The sequence below is a fragment of the Temnothorax nylanderi genome, unplaced genomic scaffold, assembly GCF_030848795.1.
Source record: "Temnothorax nylanderi isolate EJ_2023f unplaced genomic scaffold, tnyl_v1.0 TNYL_tig0003_pilon, whole genome shotgun sequence".
Taxonomy (NCBI): domain Eukaryota; kingdom Metazoa; phylum Arthropoda; class Insecta; order Hymenoptera; family Formicidae; genus Temnothorax; species Temnothorax nylanderi.
The window spans coordinates 445,783-467,243 of NW_027249065.1; the positions used below are offsets into that span (position 1 = coordinate 445,783).

The following is a 21,461-nucleotide window of genomic DNA, read 5'->3' on the forward strand; positions in this document are numbered from 1 at the left end:
CTCTTCCACAAAATTGCGAGAGGCCCCCCCAGTCAAGCGAGCGGCGCGCCCTGCTGCATCGACTTGCTACGGGGAGTCGCGTTTGCATAATCCGGAGACAAAGGGAAACACGCTGAAGTGGCCGTCCTGTGTCTCCGCGAAAGGCACGTAAAGCGCTTTTATTTATCCAATCCCTCTCCCTCATCCCCCTTAGAGAAAGGGCGTGCAATCTTTGGGAGGTAATGAGGTTTCGACTGGTGGCGAGCTAGCCGGAAGTCGTTTCTCTCCCCGAATCAGGCTGCTACGGAGCTTCCGCGCGCGCCGGACAGAAATTGGTTGCGGGCAACGGCTGGCAATCGGAAAAACAAGCGCCCGCAATCAGGACCCCGTGGAATTCGGTTGAGTTGCCACGGCGTTTTCTCGCGCGGTTAACGAGCGGTGATTATGAGCAAGGAGATGAAGGGGCGAATGAGCTTGTTATTCGTTGCCAACGCGACTTGTTATGCGCCGCGTACGTGAACGTACATTTCCGAGAAGTTTACCTGATACACATAATGCTCCAATAAAAATCTCTAAAATAATTTGTCCCACTTAAAATCAGTTAAAATATCTAGGCAATAGACATATAAGTTATGAAGGAGATTAATTATTTTGAGTTCTATTACAATTAGCTTTTAATGCACAGATACTTTTACTTGGATTCGAGCGGATATTGCTTTTTCAGAATTTTATTTGAAGATTCATTTATCAAAGAAAGAATATTTGATGCGAAATGCATTATAAAGTATTCGTCAAAGATGCAATACATGGTGCACCTAAATATTTAATGAAATGAATAAATTTATTAAAATATATCTTATTCACACATGTATGCGCGGCTATGTTTCCAAAATCAGAGCAACAGCATGTAGATAAAACGATGATGCGAAATACACAGAAATGCTTCTCCTGTCAGAAATATCATTTCTCTTTGCTGAGCGAAGAGGAAGGAAAGATCGTATCGGCAAACGCTTTTGATTTCGCGCAATATTTTTGCTTCGCGGATGAGAAATCGCAAATCTAGACATTCACGGCAGAATGTATGCCTTGTTTAGAGATAAATTTCATGCGAATGGGAAAACGGACGCGAGACGAGGGTTGTCGGCAAAGGCGAAACAGTAGCCGAGACATTCGATTTCAATTCACAAGAGGAGTCTTGCATGACTTGAATGGAATCCGGCAGAGATCAGACACTCGAAAAGGAAACGCTTGAAAGACCCGCACAGTTTGAAAGACTTAGCTTTAACGTTCGCGATGAGCAAGAAATATTTCCGCCATCGCGTCCAGAATGCAGACGGAACCCGACGGCAATATGAGGTGACTTTGATCGAGACAATTGGACAAATTCCTTTGCGTAATGTGCTGTCTTTGTCGTGGGAGTAACGAATAGCGGAGGGAAAGGATGGGATTTATGGCAACTGCGCGACTGAGAACGCGGATAGCGAACTGTCGTCGCACTGGAGCGCATTTTAAGGAAGCTTTTGTCCCGCGGCTTTCTCTTTTGCTGACTTCATTTTCGCGAAAGCGGGAGATCTTCGCAAAGAACGATCATAAAAAGTGCCCGCTCGATAAATTTCAGATAGCCTAAATGCATTCGTAGCTTAATATGTTAAAGATTGCCGTTGAGTCTTATATTCTTTTGGTGCTTTTACGAAGAGCGGGAAATATTTATGATTAAATATAATCGTAACTTTGAAATAAAATTAAGTTGAGAAATTAAATTAAATCTGATTATCATTCAAATTATTATCCAAATTATATCACCGAAGTTTTCATTTTGCAATAACGATCACACGTGCATTGTGCGCGATTAAAATTCTCCTCGGCTGAAACGTATTGTAACTAAAATCGATGACTCCGTACACTTTTGGCACCTTCCTTCTCGCCCATCCCATTGCATCGAAACAGTTTTCAATACACCAGGTGCCGTTGATAAATGGCACGGAAACGTTCGCGATGCAGTCTCAACTATGAGATGTCAAACTCCATTGGCAAGTTAACGACTCGGTCGTTGTAACGACGGAAATTGACGACGCGCGGATGAGAGATATCGAGAAAGAGAGAGAGAGAGAGAGAGAGAGAGAGAGAGAGAGAGAGAGAGAGAGAGAGAGAGAGAGAGAGAGAGAGAGAGAGAGAGAGAGAGAGAGAGAGAGAGAGAGAAAGAGAGAAAGCGCAGTGACGGAGAGGCGCGTTCGAAAACGCGTCGCGAAACGCAAACCGCGCCATCGGAAGCAGCTGCGAGTGACATCAACGGTTAGGTCAGTCCCGTCGAACGTCAGTATAGTGTTCCGTATATTGCGAGTCTGTATACATGTACATCAGTTATATCGAACTGGAGATGAGCTTTCCCTGACTAAAATTCTGTGGTCCTTATAAAAAATATTAATTCATAACGTCCTCAACAGAAATAATTGAACAATTAAGTAATTAATCGCAAACAATATTTCGAAACATTTTAACACGTAGATCCATATAAGTCGGTTGAGGTGGCGTTGGAAAATTTCGCACGACTTTCTTACTTGAGATACATTAAGATCTTTTTTCTACCGCGTCGAGATCACACGCACACACGTGATCATAAAACGCGAGAGATTTACAAGATCGGCTCGCTCTTTGAAACCTTAATCCGCAAGCCGAAATTCGCGCGTCATTAAATATTAACACGCGCGACTGTAAATTGCGGCTACTGACCGGGAGAGCAAATGCGGAAAGTAAGCGAGGTCTCTCGGCATTCCACTCGATGGATCTTTAACGACAACGGCCGCCACACTTAATCCCAACACGCCTCGTGATCGTCGCCTCGCTTTCTCATGCGCGACCGACTCCGCTTGACCTTTCAAATTAACTCGATACCTGCCGTAGTATTATGAGCCATTATCCGCCAGAATTTATGTATATGCGGTCGTTGGCGATCTAGCGTAGAGTAAATAAATTTTCTCACCACGTACGATTGACGTTTCCGTACAGCCGAACAAATTCGCCATACTACTTCAATACAGCTCATTGTAATTCACAAGCCACTTGGACCAAATTGTCGATAATGATTTACTAGTAACGATGGCATTATGTGATTATTACGTAAATGAATTAAGAGAAACGATATGTAATTATTCGTATGAATATGCAGCGTATTCTCAAATGACGCGATTTAAAAATTAATCATTATGCTACTAGATGGGATAATTACATCCTAAGGTAAATATCTCATTTTTAATATTGCAAGAAAATGTGGTCATATTTTTCAAATCTTTGAAGGCATGCTTTTAGTATAATATATATATTCTTTACATATTAAACATATTCAATTCTTAACATTTTTAATAATCATTTTTGTTGATAATTGATATGCAGCATCAAGTCTCAATTTCAATAAATAATCGACTATCGAGCGTTAAAACTATAATGTAAAATTTATCTGCTTTTGGTTTGAGAAGCGTTATTTTTAAATATATGTAAGTCGAGCTTGTTTTATGCAAAAGAGAAAAGTCAATGGCTAGAAAAACGAGCAAATAATGACTTGATCGACATTTGATATCGATTTATTACTGCGGATCTATCACTGAACATGTTACATAACTCGCGTTTCTCTCCTCTTGTATTACATTAATTACGCATTATCTTCTTACTGCAGATACTACCTGTAATTATTACACTTTTTTCACCTTTCGATTAAACTTGAAAATTTTAATCCAGTCGAGAAATGTTGTTCTGCAATATTGCAATATAACTCTATGCAAGTTTTACTACCTGTCTATACGCAGCTAAGTCCATTTATTTCGAGTTTCGGAGGAAACTTCCGGATCGTGTACGAAACTCACAGGCGTTTACCTCGACCCCGCCGCGCGAACGTCTAACCCTTCCGGTAACCACGTATTTATTCCCACGCTTAACACACGCCACCCTTTTACCATCCGTGCCTGCTCTCGGCTGACAAACGCGGGCGGTAATTGCGAAACGACTGCGGATTCCAAACGTCGTCTCTCGTGCACGTGGATTAACGAAATGAAAATCCCGAAAATGGCGCAAACTGTGCGCCACGCGAGATCGGCAGCCCTATTCGTGATCAAGAATTATAACGAACTCAGGAATACGATTCGTGAGAGCTGGATTACTCGTCGTTCTCAATTACGTAATCCGTATATTAGAAAGTACATGATGTTGTTGCGAAAATCACTAATCGAAAGAAAGAGGAGTTCGAAAACAAAAAAATCTGTGAAGATCCATTACTGCTAACTTGCTTTACAATGCTTTAGCACGCATAAAATTCGTAACATCTAATATGTATGTTCATTCATCGTGATATCAAATTAAACTTTATATTCTTATTTGTGTTTCAGCGGGCAGCGATATCAAAGTGGAGTTTAAGATGCCAAAAGAGGCTGTGGTGGGTTCCTCGATCGAGGTGAGGTGCGAATGGCGATTACTGGGTGGAAGTAACCTTTACTCAGTTAAATGGTACAAGGATGACCACGAGTTCTTCCGATATCTGCCGGATAGCAGCCAGAGGACCCAGATATTCCCCCGGCCTGGTGTAAAAGTCGAGGTACGTTCCTTAATCTCTGTTTGCTTGTTGAAATTCCTGTACTATTAAGTTGTATCGTTAATTTATATAATACTTGATCTAGCACAATTTGATACAAGATACAGGATTAAAATATATCCTTATGCATCTTGTAATGTTTGCTGCGTAGAGATTTTTTAAAAAGATAATGAAAATATATGGTAAATCAAGTAGGATAGAGATCATAGCGAGGAACATTAATTAATGATCGTGGAAGATTAGCTGTGGTTCGATTCTTCCGCCTTCTCCCTAATTATCTCAGAGCATCCTCGTAATTCTCTCGTATGGTACCACCGGAAGTGGAACAAGTGATACCCCATCACCAACCTAGCGAAACGTTCATCACTATTCACGCGTTTCGAGGTCGGAAACATCCTCCCCCCTCCGTCGTTCCACGATGCAAGCGAGATTCCTTAAAACGCCGCGCGGAAACTCAGCACCCCGTCTGTCGGTTTCTTTCGCCGACTGTACGTGGGATTCGATGCAATCAATCTTCTCCCTTCGCCATCTCCCTTCGCCATCTCCCTTCGCCCCCCCTTTCGTACTTCCTCGTGTCCCTCATTCGCCCTAGCTCCAGTATCGGGACATGAAAAGCTCGAGAGCACGCGAACCTTCGATAAGACGAACGAAAGAAGGAGAGAACCGGGTGGAGCTACCGACGTGTCTGAATCCGTACACAAGTTCCCGCGATTCTGATCGGCGACGCGACCGTGAGCAGACGGCACCATCACGTCCCGATGTAATTCATCTTCCCAGAACTGGCTGGCTGGCTGGACGGCCGGCCGACCGGCAAAACGTGCCGGGCAGCGTATCCAGACGCGTTCTTGCGCTGGTACAAATGAGGCGCGAGTTCATCCCGCGGCCGCCACCATTGCCGCGATACTACATCATCTTTCCCCGCAAGCTCCCCAGTGCAAGCTGTCAGTCGCCGGGAACTCCTCCGGGGGCCGGTAAAAGGAAAGCGGAGTTACCGAGGAACTCAATGAATAGTCTTTCGTATTATATTATATTGATGAGAGTCGCGTCGGATATAACCAAGTCGGAGGTCATGCATTGATGAAAAGGATCGATATATACAAAAACGAGGAAACCAACGTTATCAAACTTGAGATGAAAGCGAATTAGAATGAAAGGAAGATCCTAGATCTATACACGTAAGATAATCGGTGAGAGAGAGAGAGAGAGAGAGAGAGAGAAAAGGAGAGAGAAATTGATATCAGAATAAAAAGAGATTGTATTCCAGAAATATTTTTCAGTAAATTGTTGTTTAGATCCGGATTTTTATACCCGATATGATATTTTCTTTCTCTTATTTTTAATTTGTAGAATAATATTGGCTATTCCAAGATATTGCAGCACAGTACATTTACTACATTGATATTTATAATTAATTTCAATATTGATTTATAATTAAACCATGACTTGAGATTGTATTAAATCGAATTAATTTACAGCAAGCTCGCGTTGCTGTAAATGAGGCGAGAATTTATCATTTTCCTGCAATAGGCTGTCAGTCAACAGTATGATATCTTTATATAAAATTCATTAAAGAGAAGTGAGATTGCAGTTTGTTGAATGGACCTTTATGTGGCGATAGTATCGTATTAGACGCAGTCAAATCGATAACAGCAAGTGTATGAAAAAAGATAATATTAAGATAATAGATATTAGTGTTTTTGCAACATTGTATTAAATAAAATAAGAATATACACGAGCATTTTTTAATACGTTTATAACCAATATTAATTTTATTGCCTTGTTTGGTCTGATCATAGTATAACCATTTCTACTTATTCCCTTGGGGTTGGCGAAATGTTCGGTCGTTTCTACTTACATCCCGTCTGATTATAACACGTCTTTACTACTTGTAATTGCGTACGAGCGTTAAAAATTTGAATTAAATTTGCAGACAGCTGGACAATTACAAAATTAAAAGAACCTCAATTAGAACCTCCAGAAGTCCAGAAATGTGATAATTTTTATTTCAGCGGTGTCCCTAAAACGAAGGCAGTATTTAAAAGTGTTCTTTCACATATTTGTAAGCGGCGACATCGATTTAATGTTTAATTTATACCCCGCAAAAAGTTTAAAGAGGCTAGTCTATATTTTAGAGATATATCGATTGTGAATTAATCCGCGTACGTAATGTAAAATTCAATCACCATTGTATAATTACGACAGCTTCTATCAACGACGATTAAACGCACGAACATCCTCGATAGAATCGGTCCCGATCGCGGTACATTTGCCGCATCCTTTTGTCGATGGAGAGACAGGAGCTTGTACGCTGAATCTGAGGATACATCATTTTCTCTAGAATCCTCGATATCCTGATGTGGATTCGCCTGTCGGCATTCTCCGTTGGAAACGAGATCTCACTAGAGTGAGAGAGAGAGAGAGAGAGAGAGAGAGAGAGAGAGAGAGAGAGAGAGAGAGAGAGAGAGAGAGAGAGAGAGAGCGCAGAAAGACGTTGAATAACGTATCGACGCGATAATGGATATTTTCTTCTTTTGATTTATCTATTTGCTTACTACGGCATGTATTAAACGTGCATATCGCACAGGTTACTCTGTTTTCAGGATGTTTACAAAAATTCGCGGAAGCAAGAGCTCTGTAAAATTACTAAATGCAAATTGAAAATTATCTGATATCAAGTCTGAAAGCAAATATGAAAAGTTTATCTTTAAGATAAAAAATATTTATCTTTAATTAACGTCAATCAAGATAAAAAGAATTCCTCCACTACATTATTAGGAATAGGAAATAATTAGCACAAGCGCAACATTTGTAGCGTAATGAATATTTATGCATTTTTCTCTTCTCTCTCGAGAAAGAAAATATTTCTGATATCAAATGTGATATTGGTAGGAACACAAGCGGATTCAGAGCCTATTTCGTGTTACGGTACGTTATCTTCTTCCGAGATCTCCACTGGTCTTCGATTCTCTCTCGCTTTCGTATTTCTGGTCTTTTCGCCATTGAGGATCGAATGTTTCGAAGAATGCAATCCACCAGATTGTACTCCAATATTCTACAAATGACGTTCCGGATTCACCGGCCTCTCCTCTCGTCTATGAGCCGGAACATCTCGTAGGATACTATTCGCGAAATGTAACACACATACACGCGAGGTCAAGCTTCGCGAATAGTAAAATAAATTCTGGCGAATACGACAAACAATTTTTATACCTAGATACGATTAAATTGAATCGTTTGTTTTAAAAATGCCATTAGTTGAGTTTGAAAAATTTTGCTAAATATATGCGAAAACATTTTACTAAATGACATTTTCTTGTATTTTTATTTTATTTTATTTTATTTATCCGACTCACATGTTTTATATTATTTGTTATTTATTTTTAAAAAAATAGCTTAACATCAGGATTTTTTAAAAATTCTGCTAAAATTCGTGCATTTCATGTAAATTATGTCTGCATTTCACTGAAATTCATAACATTTTTTAAAATTTAACTTACGCAGCTTGTATAAAATAAAGCGAGTCAATTAAACGTTTACGAAATATTCACGTAGTATAATCGTAAACGTATAGAATCAAAACAAATAAAAGAAGAAAACGCGAAACTCCGGAAGTGTTGTCGACAGTGTCAACACGCAATTTTTTTGTTAATTTTCGCTACACGTGCTATCGTCGATCGGCGGTAATCCCCATCAACAAAAACGAGCTTGTAGTATCGGGAAATAAAAATGTAAATCCTCTTCGAGGACATTCTCGATATCGCGTGCAAACATTTCCCCGGCTTAGCTAACGAGGATTTTAAATTTCATCAACTTGCCGATCGTTGACATCGTCGTAATAATCTGAAGTTAAAACGTAACATAAGGAACGAAAACCACAAATGTACATTCTTACAAATATTAAAAACGATGAAATTTTCACTTTTATTAGAAACTTAAGTTACATCAATAAAATTAGAAATTTCTTGAATAAAAGCCAAACGTATATAATATTAATATAATGTTATAAAGTATCATTATTTTCTTTAATATTAAAAATCCATCAAAAATGATCATTGAAAATAGAATACAATTTTATATTTTAAGTTTTTATATTTTATAGTTATAAGTGTAATTATAACTATATAAAATATAATTATATTCCATTTTTAATAATCATTTTTGGTGGACTTTTGGCTTATAATGCTGAAAATGGTGAACATCTTCGGTCAATGGAGCAAATCCGTGAAACGAACCACCGACACTTCGGCGTAGCAACATCTAAAGCAAACAGAACTATTAAAATGGAGATTCCTTTGTCGAATGCACACATTCGAGAGGCGGCGAACTTCCGCAAGATTTTCGGCACGTCGTACACTCGGCGCGACCCGAAAACAAGGTCAGTAGCAACGATAGTTTGACGATAGTTTGAGGATAGTTCCGAGCGAGATCACCCTCGATGCGAAACTTTCCGGCGATTCGCTAGCTGGATAATACCCTTTCCTCGCGCTTTTTTTCTCTTCTCTCTTTGTGAGTTCCGCCCGCATGTGCGCGCGGTCGTTTGCGCAGAAATTTAAATGATTTAGCTCCCACCCCGAGGGAACACGCCAATTTTTGATGTTCCGGCAGAACTTTGCCTTGCGAGATATATCTCTCGATGCGGGAGAATAACCAGGTAATGGCGGCGCTTACCACCCAATTCTTTCGTCGTCTTATCCGGTACGGAAGTTGGATTTAAGATCCTACTTTCTATGTTTGTCAAAAACCAGTTGTATTCCTCATTGATAACATGCAAAATTTTATAACATGCAAAAAATTTGCATGCTTATCAAAATAAAGGATTAAATTTCGAGTTTCTTTTATCCATTTGAATTCAGTCATTCCGCACGTTGTTCTTTCATGCTTTAAGGAAGCCTTATTTTCCTGCGGATCGACATGACACGCAAACTTTGTATAAAAGTTTACAATAGAAAAAAGTTGAATATACGCGACATATGGAAGGACTGACAGAAGACCATTACAATGCCGAAGTTACGTGTATCAATGTGACTATCGTCCGGACGCACACGCACTCAGCATCCTTGGACAACATTAAACGGCCGCGGCTTTATGGTTTCCGCGGATTGAATATCATGGGTGACCGTAACTACATTAATTATCCGCGCGATTCATCTAATGGAATGGAAAGCCGTTTTAAGCCGTAACGCATTCCTGCCCTCGAAATTCCCCATTTGTATGCAGCTGCTGTTCCGCATTACCGTTCTCTCGACCGTGTCACATATCGAGATACGGTCGCGGCCGTTCATCGAGGAAGTGCAGGAGAAAGAAAGAGAGATATTCAACCGCGATTGTATTAAAATAGCGATAGCGCAAGCATGCGTTGATATAGAAAGCGAGCATATCATATTCGTCATACTACGGAATAAAACAAAATTAACCTATTCCATTTCCCGCGCCTTCGTACAATACGTCTAATTATCATTAAAATGTCGGCATCGATTGCAAATATCACAAACGCGATAAGATAATCGTGTCGCTAGTAATTTCAATATTTTATCACAATATTTGGTTGGTGACGAGTCGCTCATTTATTTAGTCCAAAATCTGCTTTAATTTAAGTGACTACAATTTAAGCAAAATTACATAAAGTAATAACAGAGTCAAGAAGTGATAGAGATAATTTAATGAACTTTAGTCGAATGGATTCGGCTTTAAAACTCAATAATGTGAATCGTGAAAATCTACCGACGAAAGATCGCAGATTCTCCCGATCGCTACGTGTCCTAAGAAAGGAGTATAAATCAACGGGCAACGAGGAAACGACGTTGACACGGCGCCGCCGTGTTTCTTCGAGTTCGCCGCCGAAGGAAACCGGGCTGCGTCGTTCATTCTTTTATCGCACGGCATTTGCATGTGCTTCGCGTGCGACTTAAGACGGCCCGTAAATAGAGCGACTTTCCGAGCAGCCGGTACGTGGGCAGGAAACGATCGAAAACTCGCGCCGCGCCAGGGTACCCGGCAACGGTGATGACCTCCTCCTCCTCTTCCGCCTTCGCTTCCTCGGTTGGCAGGAAACCAATGAAAATTTCCAAACAATCTGACTAATCTGCCGCGACCCCGCGAGCCGCGATCTTCCGCCCCATAAATCGCCGCCCGACAGCTCGATGGCAGTAAAACCTAACAACGCCACCGTAAGCGGCCTGTATTATTCACGAACCGTCCTCTCCTGCATTCCGAAAGCCCCCTGTCGCGACGCACAATCAACACGATAGCGTATATTGCGGCGTATTGAGTGCTACTTTCACGACCGCCCATTAACGGGACGATCGTGAAATCGACGGCGGTCGATTAGCGATAATCGCGACTCTAGGACGAAATGTTGCACTAACAAGAGACGAAAAATTGCGTTGTCTGCGGCTTGAGCGATGGTGCGTCAGATTTTTATCCTGTTTTAACATCGCCCAAGAAAAGTGCACGAGATTATCTCTATAAGACACGTAGGAGTTTTATCCGCTCGATTTTTCTGCCGATCGCGAGGAGGGATGCAAAAAGGCCCTGTGTATCGCCCTCTCTCTCCCTTTCTCTGCCTTTCTTTCTCTCTCTCCCTCTCTCTCTCTCTCTCCTTCTTTCTCTTTCGTTCCCACTGAGAGCAAGTAGATCCAACAACATCCATTACACGTCTGTATATATCCGTCCATTAAGCGACGAGTCTATGGTCGTCGTTTTGGATGCGCTTAATGGATTCCGCGGGAAGGTTAATTCAACGAAGATGAAAGTGAATGGAGAAGATGAATATCTTCGTGGCGGGACGCACGCGGCGCGCGTGAGGTGCACGGATGCGAATTTCACGGTGCATTATCCTCCGCGATTTTTTTATCAGTCACGAACGCGGATTAGCGGACGAGATTCTTCAGCCGTTCATCATTCTCGCCACGAGTATTCTGCAATTTTCTTGAAAGCAGTCGTATCTAATTATAAAGTAATGAACTGGAGCTTAACGCTTAACGTACGCGATGTATCCTGAGAATGTGAAAGGACGTGCTTGTCTCCCTTTTCACATCTCCGTCGAGTTCCTCGGTGACTGTGCATTGTCGAATCAGACGATTCTCGTTGTATTTAATCCGACGGTCGGTGCAGTCCGCTCGAATATAATTGCGAGCGCACTCGTGCGATTAACGTTCGCCTATGATGGTCTTACACGACGATTATACGTCATTGCTGGCCGCTGGAATTTAACGGCCGTTGTCGTGACGTTCGTTCGTGCGCGACTTTTATCCGTGGAAACTCATCGCGAGGAATAAAGATTCGGAGAGATGGCGGTTTATGGGTTATTCAAAGTTAACGCGCCATGTAACTCGGTAGTCTCGGCGGTTCTCCGTAAGACGGGTACGTCGTAAGTACGTTTTAAAAAGCGGCACACGAGGGAAACGGTATTCCTCGCATTAATGCCGGCGGAAGACACATTGACGACGGTAATAAAAAGAATTGAATATAAAGCTGATTTTGTATATATGCGCGGGCACATTAGAACCGCGAAGGGAAGGAATTCGAGTTTACAATCAAATAAATGTAATTATCCTACGCCGCAATAGAATACAACGATGTGTTTCGGTATTACAGCCACTAATTCACCCTCTCTGAGAGAGAAAGATTGCAATCGGAGCTAAAAGTAGCTGAATATCGTAAATGAATATTTGCATAATTATCTGCTTAATTAACTGGTAATTTTTAATTGAAATCGATTTTCAATTGAAAACCGTTTATACTTAAAAAGCGGTATTTGAGAAGAATATCAGCTTCTGATCAATTCTGAAATGTAATGAAAGTCTGATTCGACGATCCAAAATTGCTGCATCAAGATGTAGGGATTATGTAGAAAGAGAGATAAATATATTTTCCATTTTAAACCTAATGCGTGTTAAATATTAATCTATTATTTTATAGTTTATTATTTTATAGTTCGAGATTAAATAGGGATACTTTCAACGAAATTGTAAAAAAAAAAGTCGCAGTAAAAATGATAACCGATTAAAAAATCTTCTCCTCTGATGTGACTAATAAAAAATTATAAAAAATAATACTACAGATGATAAAATAGAATCGGAAGTGCGAGAATAGTAACAAGAAGATGACTTTGCTCGTTCGCAGTTGCTCGCCCACGACTACTTCCGCTTTAATAACGTCTCGTGCAGCCAAAAGACAAATTACTATGGCGCTCGCGTTTTCCGGAAAGTACCTAAGAGCATCTTTCCTGTGTCGAGCGAGCTGAGGTTCTATTCGGCGACGTAGATTAGCGAGGACGTTGCAGCCAGTCGAGTAAGGTTTGCTCTCCCTCTTCCCTCCTCCCCGGGTATTATACTTGCAGCCGCGGTAAGAAGTTGCGAATCAACATCTCGTTATCTAGAATTCGAAAACTTTCGCGTCTGCAACCAACCGACCACCTCTCCCCCCGTTACAGTTCTCTCCTCCCGAGAAGAGGCTGATTGTTGCGCGACCTTTTGTATAATTTCCGTCTATCTCTCGAGAAGATTGGAGCCTCCTTCGGGATCGCGACAAAAGTAAGTAGACGAAGTTGCGAGATTCAATTGATGAAAACAGCGAATTGTGTCGACCGGTAAGGAGCACACAACAGAGAGAAAGAAAGGAAGAGAGAGAGAGGGAGAAAGATACTTGACAACATCGATAACGAGGCATCGCAAATCTCTCCTTTTCAACCCTTTCTCTCCGTCTTTCTTCCGAGAGCAACGACTTCGGCCGTGTGGACTTTCGCGAAGAGAACGCGACAAATGGAGACGAAGTCAAAGTCGAGGAAGCACCTCGTTTCCGAAGCTAAGAATACCTTATCGTCAGCATCTGAAAAATTTGGTCGAAGAAAGGTGACTGAAAAGTTCTGGCTAAAATAATCCACGAGAATATCTTGGATAAGGCTGGCTTATTTCAGAGACCGAGAACACCTTTAATCCTCAGGCAGAAACCTTGAAATTATTAATTAATCAATGGTCGTAGACAAAGAGAACGTCGTAATTCGAATCGGTTGGTTAGCACGGGTGATACTTTCGTCATTCACAAAGCACGCCACTAAATCTCGCTCCGCGCGATTAATTTTACAGCGCGGTGTCATCAAGGGAGTCGAAAACTTCGAGACGACTCCTCGTCTCCTTGTATCCTATTTCAAGGGGGATCTGGACCGGCGTAGTTTCATCCCTCATCCCTCATCCCTCAACCCACTCCTTCTCTTAATACGCGAGCGGTGTACAATTTCGAAACTTAAAGGACGAAGTCAAGGAGGGCTCCGAGCGAATTTGCCTAAGTTCTCCGACTTCGCTTCCTCGCTCGTCCCTCGAATTATTTCGAGCTTCTATCCGCCGGTAAAAGTAATTTTGTTCCCGAACAGAGAAAGCGAGCGAGACCGACGCTGTGCCGAGCCGAGGTGAATCAAGCCGTCCGTGGCGAGGTGAGGCGAGCCCAGTACAGACGGTGGGCAGATTCGGTGGAAGAGCATGCAGCCGGGGAAAGATGCTTTTAGTTTATTACCTCGAGGAAATTACGCCGGCGAGTCCCCGTCGACTTCGTTATTTTTTTTTCTTTTTTCGCTTCACTTACGACTAGCAGCGCCAGAAGACGCGAATCATCACGACGCAACGCCACTCGCCCGCGAAGTTTAAAATCCCGCTGCTCTTCCCGAAATGCACGATGTAAGCTCCGCCGCGCATTTTGAGGAATTACATCTTACGTTCGTAACGCCGAGATATTTCGACCGAGTCGTTACCGCGGCGCGCGCGTGTACAATCGCGCGGCGCTTTTATCCGAGAGGATTTTACTCCGGGGAAAGGGCAACGCGATTCTTCCTTCCTCGGGAGGGAAGAGAATTGAGCAGGGATTTACATTAAGAATAGGTTATACCTCTAGCCACTTCAGACATAAGAACTTCTGTTTATTAAAGAGATGACTGAATTTTTCGCGAGTTACTCTCGCAGACAATCCAGGAACTGGACTTGAGCATTTCTCATCGTTAAATAAAGCACCATCGCTTTACGATCGACAATCTTCTTTGAATGCGTTCATATACGCGACAGTTTAACAACTTGGAATTAAAACGATCGATAAATATCAACGTCATCCCGCGGAAGTATTCCTTCCTCCCGGTTTCCGCGGCCGTAATGCGTTCCTTCCACGACGGTTTACGAGCGTAATCTATCCTGTCGTGTCATCAGGATGCGCATTATGCAACTTCGAAACTTTTGCGCGCGTTAGGCGCCTCTCGTAAACGCGAACTGAGAAGTTCACTGAGTGAAATTAGGCAACGACTTGTGCTTGTTGTGTAAGCATACTTTCGAAAAGCTAAATGTAAAAGACGACAATTGGCAGCTCCGGACGGTCATTCTTCTATTTCCAAATTGTAGAATTACATGGTTAAAAACTAATGACATATGTAACAGAGCAATAAATTATCTATGACCAATTGCCGTTTTTTAGTACTTTAGTACTTTAGTACTTTGAGTGCTGAACAAATATTGTAAACATTTTAATATACTGCTAGAGATATCATAGAGATCATCTACGAAAAAAAAGACGTTTTAACCAATTTCAAAGGCAATCAACGATTGCGATAAAAAATATATAAAAGATTTGCTTTTAATAATAAAGAAATATATACACAGAGATATTGGTCAAAGAGTTTCCTATCATGGCAAACGGGCTGAAATTCCTAATTCACTTTAATTAGCCGTCACCGCGAGCTATCCGGACCGGCGCGCGGCGATCGAGGGTGGAGGCTGCCTGTCACTACCAACGGCAATTTTCCTTGGCGTCTGAGATTGCGTGGATTATCAGAATATCGGGAGATCGACGAGGCGACTACCGGAGATGCCGTTAATGTAGCCGGAAATTACGAAAGAGACGGCTTTTATCGGACGTGCGACAACGAGCCAGGTGCGGCACCGCTCCGCGCGATCAACGATTCAACGACGAGATTGAAAGAGGCTGCGTCGATAATCCGCTTCCCTCCGTACGAGAGTCATTGCGAATCATGCGCGATGGAAGAATTAAAAATCGTGATACAGACGTACCCGATGTACACGCAATCTAAATATAACAGCATAATAAGGCGCTATTATTTCATTTATTTGATTAATTTCTACCACCCAAGAACATATTCAGAATTAAAAATTGATCTACAATCCGGAGAATTCGATTTTAATTAGATTTTATCCTCAATTATTCTAATCAAATTTGGATAACACAATTACTATGCCATAATCGAATTTGAGCTCGCCACGAGGGGGTTACACGAAGATCTCAGAGTTAAAAATTAATTAGATTTTCAGTCCCGCACACCATGGAATTAAATATTCATAATCCGACGGAGATAGTCGCAGATCAATGTCAAATGATCGATCACGTCGCAACTAGCGAGTATCGGCATCGCGGCATGTCGAGGTGCACGACATTTCCGGCGAACGAGTCAGCGCTCGGTGATCGATACGGACGCTTGATTTCCTATAGATGTTGAATGATAGGACAGGAAAGGAACTCCCCGCATCGTCGCGCCCGTCTCGTCGTCGCATATCGCGGAGAGCTAATTGGACCGCGGATGTATCTAATCGAACCTAATGCGAGAGCAACCGAGACCATATCTCGGGCTCTGGTAACGGGCCATGAATTATCGATAAGCCACAAACGTCCCCGCGCCTTCCCCACCTCGCAATGAAGTCGCACGTGGAGAACGGCGATGCATAGCCCGCGAAGACAACACGGTCACCGTTCCGATAGCGGAGACATGACTCTTCGAGTACGTGACAGATAGAGACATGCGGTAGGTCGAGTCTAATTAACCCTGTCAAGAGCCAGCTGCAAAATGTACAACTGTTTGAACATGGTCAGAGAGAGTCATATAAACCGTGCACCGTAAACCGTGCAAGCTTTGAGAAATAAAAAAGCATAAGCACGTCTGATGTAGAATCTTTCAGTGCTGCTTTTATGAAAAGTTTTACTTTAATGTAGATAAAAGAAGAAAATCTTGATGTGTAAAGAACATGTATTTTCTCAAAATGTTATTTTCCTATTTATTAATGCTTTGTACAATCGCGCATCTGTAATTTGTGTGCATGTCTTTGACATGTAATTTGTCGCTTTGTAACTACAATCTTGATATTGAATTTTTGAAGACGTGTACGTATCTCAGGGGCTACTGTAACCATTCTTGACTCGAAAAATTGAATTCCGCGTTATCTTCGGAAATTTCATTACTCCGCCCAATACAATCAAGCGTTGATTGTCTCGGGTGCGCACGAAGTACACGTGCACATACACAATCGTAAGTAAGCCCTAACTACGAGTGGGATCCGAGTCTAGATCCGTCGCTACAGGACAATATCACGTCCCGATACAAAAATCCTCCATTAGCAAAGCAAATACCTTACCGCATTCTTTCTGCCCGCAGACACGACCGAACGGCGAACAAAGATGGATAAGATTGAAGGACCTCGCCTTGCAGAGCTCCGGCCAATACAAATGCGAAGTCTCCACCGAGGCGCCGTCTTTCGCCACCACTTATCAGACGGCCAATCTGACGGTGATTTGTAAGCATCTGTTTCTTTCTTAATTACATCATGTTATATACCGGGAAGATATCGTGTCGTTGTCAATGTAGAAAACACAGAATTAAATCAATTACTGTTAGATTTTATTCGTCGAAACGCGAGTTTCAGTTTTTTTTTCATATATTTGCGTTATTTAAATATATCCATCATACCAAATTATGTAAATCTTGTAAATCGATTAAAAGTAGCTCACGAAATTACTTTTAATGGATTCAATCCTTCCCTAACTAACTTTTTTGTGATAAATCAGTAATTATATGCGGTAATATATATATTCTCCTGTTACACATAAAATTCTACACCATCTCATTAATTCATGAAAGCCCAATAGAGACTCCTGCCTGCCTGTTTGAGTTACCGCCAACAATATCTGCCATTATGGAATATTTATGTATACCTGCATGCGCGCGATAAACTATTTCGGTAACACCCGCGTGTGTGGCGTGCTGTTTTATTGTAAAATAGTTGTCCACCGGTTTTGCACCGCCAACCATTCCGCACATCCTTGCGCCATTAATTCGTGTCTTGGATGCTCTCCCACTCAAATATACTTTTTAATTACACGCGCATTCGGCCGTATTGTTGTTTTATGCATATATATATAATAATATTAAACGAGATACATTCAATAACAATATTTTTCGATATTTTGTAATATTGCAATTGTGTCATCACAAAGTCCGTAAAAAACGTGGGATTTATTTTCTTTTAATAAAAACTTGATCACATTGTTATTATAATTCTCTGTTTGCAATAAAAGCTATATCTGCGGATTATGTCTTATGTCAAATATTAAATTTTCCTCGAATTAATCTATATTATTATTATTGAGTACGCAGTGGTTAGCACACAGCTTATCATAAAATATCATTTTTTAAAGTATTATTTAGATATCAATTATAAATATAGGTTTAAAAAATTTAATGCAATTTATTTAAAAAAGAAAAAAATATGCCACTAATGCGTGTATCTTTTCGCACGATTATATTTTAATAATTTGAACATTAATAGGCAATTAAGTGATAAAAGCCGCGCGTGGCCAGCCGAACATTTTACGATAATATAATACACTTACGCTGATTTCGTTCGCGTTTCCGCCGCTCTCGGCCGCCATTAAATCTGTATGTTTCAATTAATCGTTTAATTATGTGCATTATAATTCATACACGAATCACGTAAAATACGCGACCGCCTGCGCTTATCAAGTTTCCCCTCGTTGAAATGGCATTGGGCGACACTAATTTGCCCGATTCGGCAACGCGAATGAAATCGCCAACAAATAAATCGGCACAGTGCTCGATTTTGTCGGGCCACGGAAGGGAAACAGCATTATCGCCGGTGGCATCGTTATCGTACCGAGAATCAATCAACGCCGAAATTTATCTTCGCCAAACGCCTCCGTTCGCGGTCCGCGAGATCGATTAAATGGTCGCCATACGAACGCGTCCCTTTTTCTTTTTCACCGGCAACGTGAAAGCCGGTTTCGGGACGACAGGTACCGATGAATAGGCTCCCTCGAAAAAATAACGCGTCCGCAATTCTGGCTATCGCTCGCGGCTTTCGATTCTTGACCGGGGCTACGTAAATCTCCCGCGAGTGACGAGACATGTCCAGGATAAAACACTGTATACCTATCGAGCAGACGAAACTGCCATATCATGGATTGGACGGTGAGGTTGTAAATCTGCAAAACAGTGAATGCTCGAGAGCGACTTCGGAAATAACTCTATTCTTCATTTAAACATTGAGTTCCGATACTTCATTGTCACTTGCGTTAATTTAAATTTATGTCTTTCAAAGACTTTCTTTTATTTATTAAGGATTATATCAGGAATTCAACGAATTATCTACAACTTAAAGTAACGAAAAAAATGCGAACATTATTATATGATACAGTTAAGCAAATTATCATTTTAAGTAAACATTTTCGAAAAGAAAATATGTACGACTATTTGATCTGTTTAATAGATGTACAGCGTTTTAGAACGATATGAAAGAGGGAGAGAAAGGGAAAAGAGGAAACGGAAACTGGCCGGAGAGGAAAAAGAGGAACGCGTAACTGCGAAGAGAACGGGCTTCCAGTTGCGAGCCCTGTCGACTATACGAAATTTGTTTCTGTCCGTGGCAAAGGTGCCACAGGAACTCCTTCTCCACACACACAAAATTTACATCGTTTATCACGATGCATCATCAAAAAAAGTAGAAAAAAAAACGAATTCACCTGTCCCGTCGAATATTTTCGCGAGAGCGAGCCTATCTCGGCTTTCGATTCGCTCGAGTTTGAACTTGCTGGCGCAAATGTCGAGGTGTTACGATCGTGCCGGTCGAATGCAGATTTTGTACATCCCGTGACTGCCGTTCAATTGTTTTCTCGTGAGCGTTGTTTCACATCATACTCGAAGTGAAATTGATCGAGTCGTCCATTGGCGACGTCTGAATGGAACGGAATAAAATCTTTTTTATGTAAGGCTCGTTTTTGTTTAAGCGATGTACATCGATGTGCGTCAATTTTTTTCGAAAATACAACTCGTTGCGATGTATAAAATAGTTACGTAAATACGGCCTGTAACGAGAAAAAAGTTTTCGTAAACACGATGGCGGTTCGTGTTGATCGATACGGGAGGAAAATTACGGAATCGCGACGTTTGCATAAAGTAATTGAAACGGCGCGAGCTCGCAGACTGCTTCCGAAACACAATGAAAAAATTCAAGGGAGCCCCCGGAACGTTTTCCGCGTACCATTCCGCGTCGGATTAGTTTTGCGATGAATGAAAGACACGTAATTTGTAAATGGCCTTTGTGTCGGCGCGATATTAAAAAAGCAACGCATGCAGCAAAAATATTATTCGGAGATGAATTCCGCGAATATTGCGCGAGATCTTATGGAGAAATACAGAAAATTGTGCGTTGGAGCAATTATTACATCTGCCAGCTGCTGCCGGCGTGGAAATTGTTTTTTATTAATTCGGAAAAATGCGAGAAGTATATCGTCACGCGACCGGTAATAGAGATTTCACGTTGTTGTTAATATTAAGTACTTGGCTGAATTATTTAAGACAAGAAAAGTCAAATGTACGCTTCATCTCGTCGACAATTTGCGAATAAGAATTTAATATCACTCATACGCAGAGCATTTACCTTGGTAAATTTTTACCAAGGCAAACGAACATAATTTATGCAGTTGCGAAAAGCGCGACTCTCGTGGAAGCGGCGCTTTATACCCTTTGGGGCCGCTGATATTTCTCATAATGAAGAGTACATATAACCGTACGCGTATTTGAACAACATATGAAAGAGGGGCATCCAGAAAAAATGTATAAAACGGTTGGAAATGCATATATCCTCATGAACGCCAGCAGCTTAATGAAGCGTCTTTCTGTGTCTGATTTACTAGTTATTCTTCACATTTCTGCGGTCATAAAAAGTCATCCAAATGGAAACATTGCGAGCAAATGCTCCTTTCAGCACGTCTATTGTATTAGACACTGAATAGCGAACAGCTACTCGCCCTTTACTGTTATAGCAGCTATTAATTTCACGCTAATTAATAATATACCTAAAAGCGAGCAGTATTAAATTAAGAAACAAGAAACTAGACAATTGAGAAATTAAGCAAATACAAGTTACTTCTTTATGTACATCCGAGATATTAAATTAAACTTTAACATTATAGAACTACTGAAGATTAACCTATATATCTATGTCTATATACCGAAGAGGTCAAAATAAAAAAAAGAGAAAACAAATTTATGAAATTAATTACCTGTATATTTCAATAAAAGTCAGAGAAAATTTCAGAAATTGTGATATTTGAAAAATGAATAATAATTAAAATTATTTAAAATAATATCAAACAAGTTATTTTGACTCCCTTGGTAGTTTTAGTTAAATTAAACAAAATAGTGAAATGCTCCATTGTATTCGGTTATCCAATTTTAACATGATTAATTTTTTAATTTTAATCATGCATATGAAATGCGCAATGCATATAACACAATTTTCATCGCGCATATTACAAGGCGCTATCTTGGCCATGTAATTTGAAAAATCTCGTTAGGATATCGCGATGTGAAAGTATAGCAGATGTAGAAACAGAAATACCTAATCTGGAAAGCATACCCAGGCAGAATAGCGTTTTCTCGAGAAGATACAAACTCTTGGATTATACATGAGAGACGTCGTCGAGGATTTGGTCTCCTCTCGATCGTTCGTCCTCCGCGACACTCTGCCAACTCTTTCGCGTCCCCTCGATAACATAAGTCAACCGACAAAAGAAGCAAGTCGGATAAAACCGGGGCTCCTTTCACTTCAAAGCGCTTAAATTC

At 41.0% G+C, this 21,461-nt stretch overlaps 1 protein-coding gene across 3 annotated transcripts in view; it reads left to right on the forward strand.

Annotated features, from left to right (window-relative positions):
• Nucleotides 1–21,461, forward strand: part of LOC139770678 (uncharacterized) — a 194,609-nt gene that overhangs the window by 103,927 nt on the left and 69,221 nt on the right. For all 3 annotated transcript variants that reach the window (XM_071702785.1, XM_071702794.1, XM_071702804.1), the window contains 2 exons: nt 4,356–4,561; nt 16,977–17,115. In XM_071702785.1, coding sequence (XP_071558886.1) covers nt 4,356–4,561; nt 16,977–17,115 — 345 coding nt within the window. The remainder of the gene's footprint in view (nt 1–4,355; nt 4,562–16,976; nt 17,116–21,461) is intronic.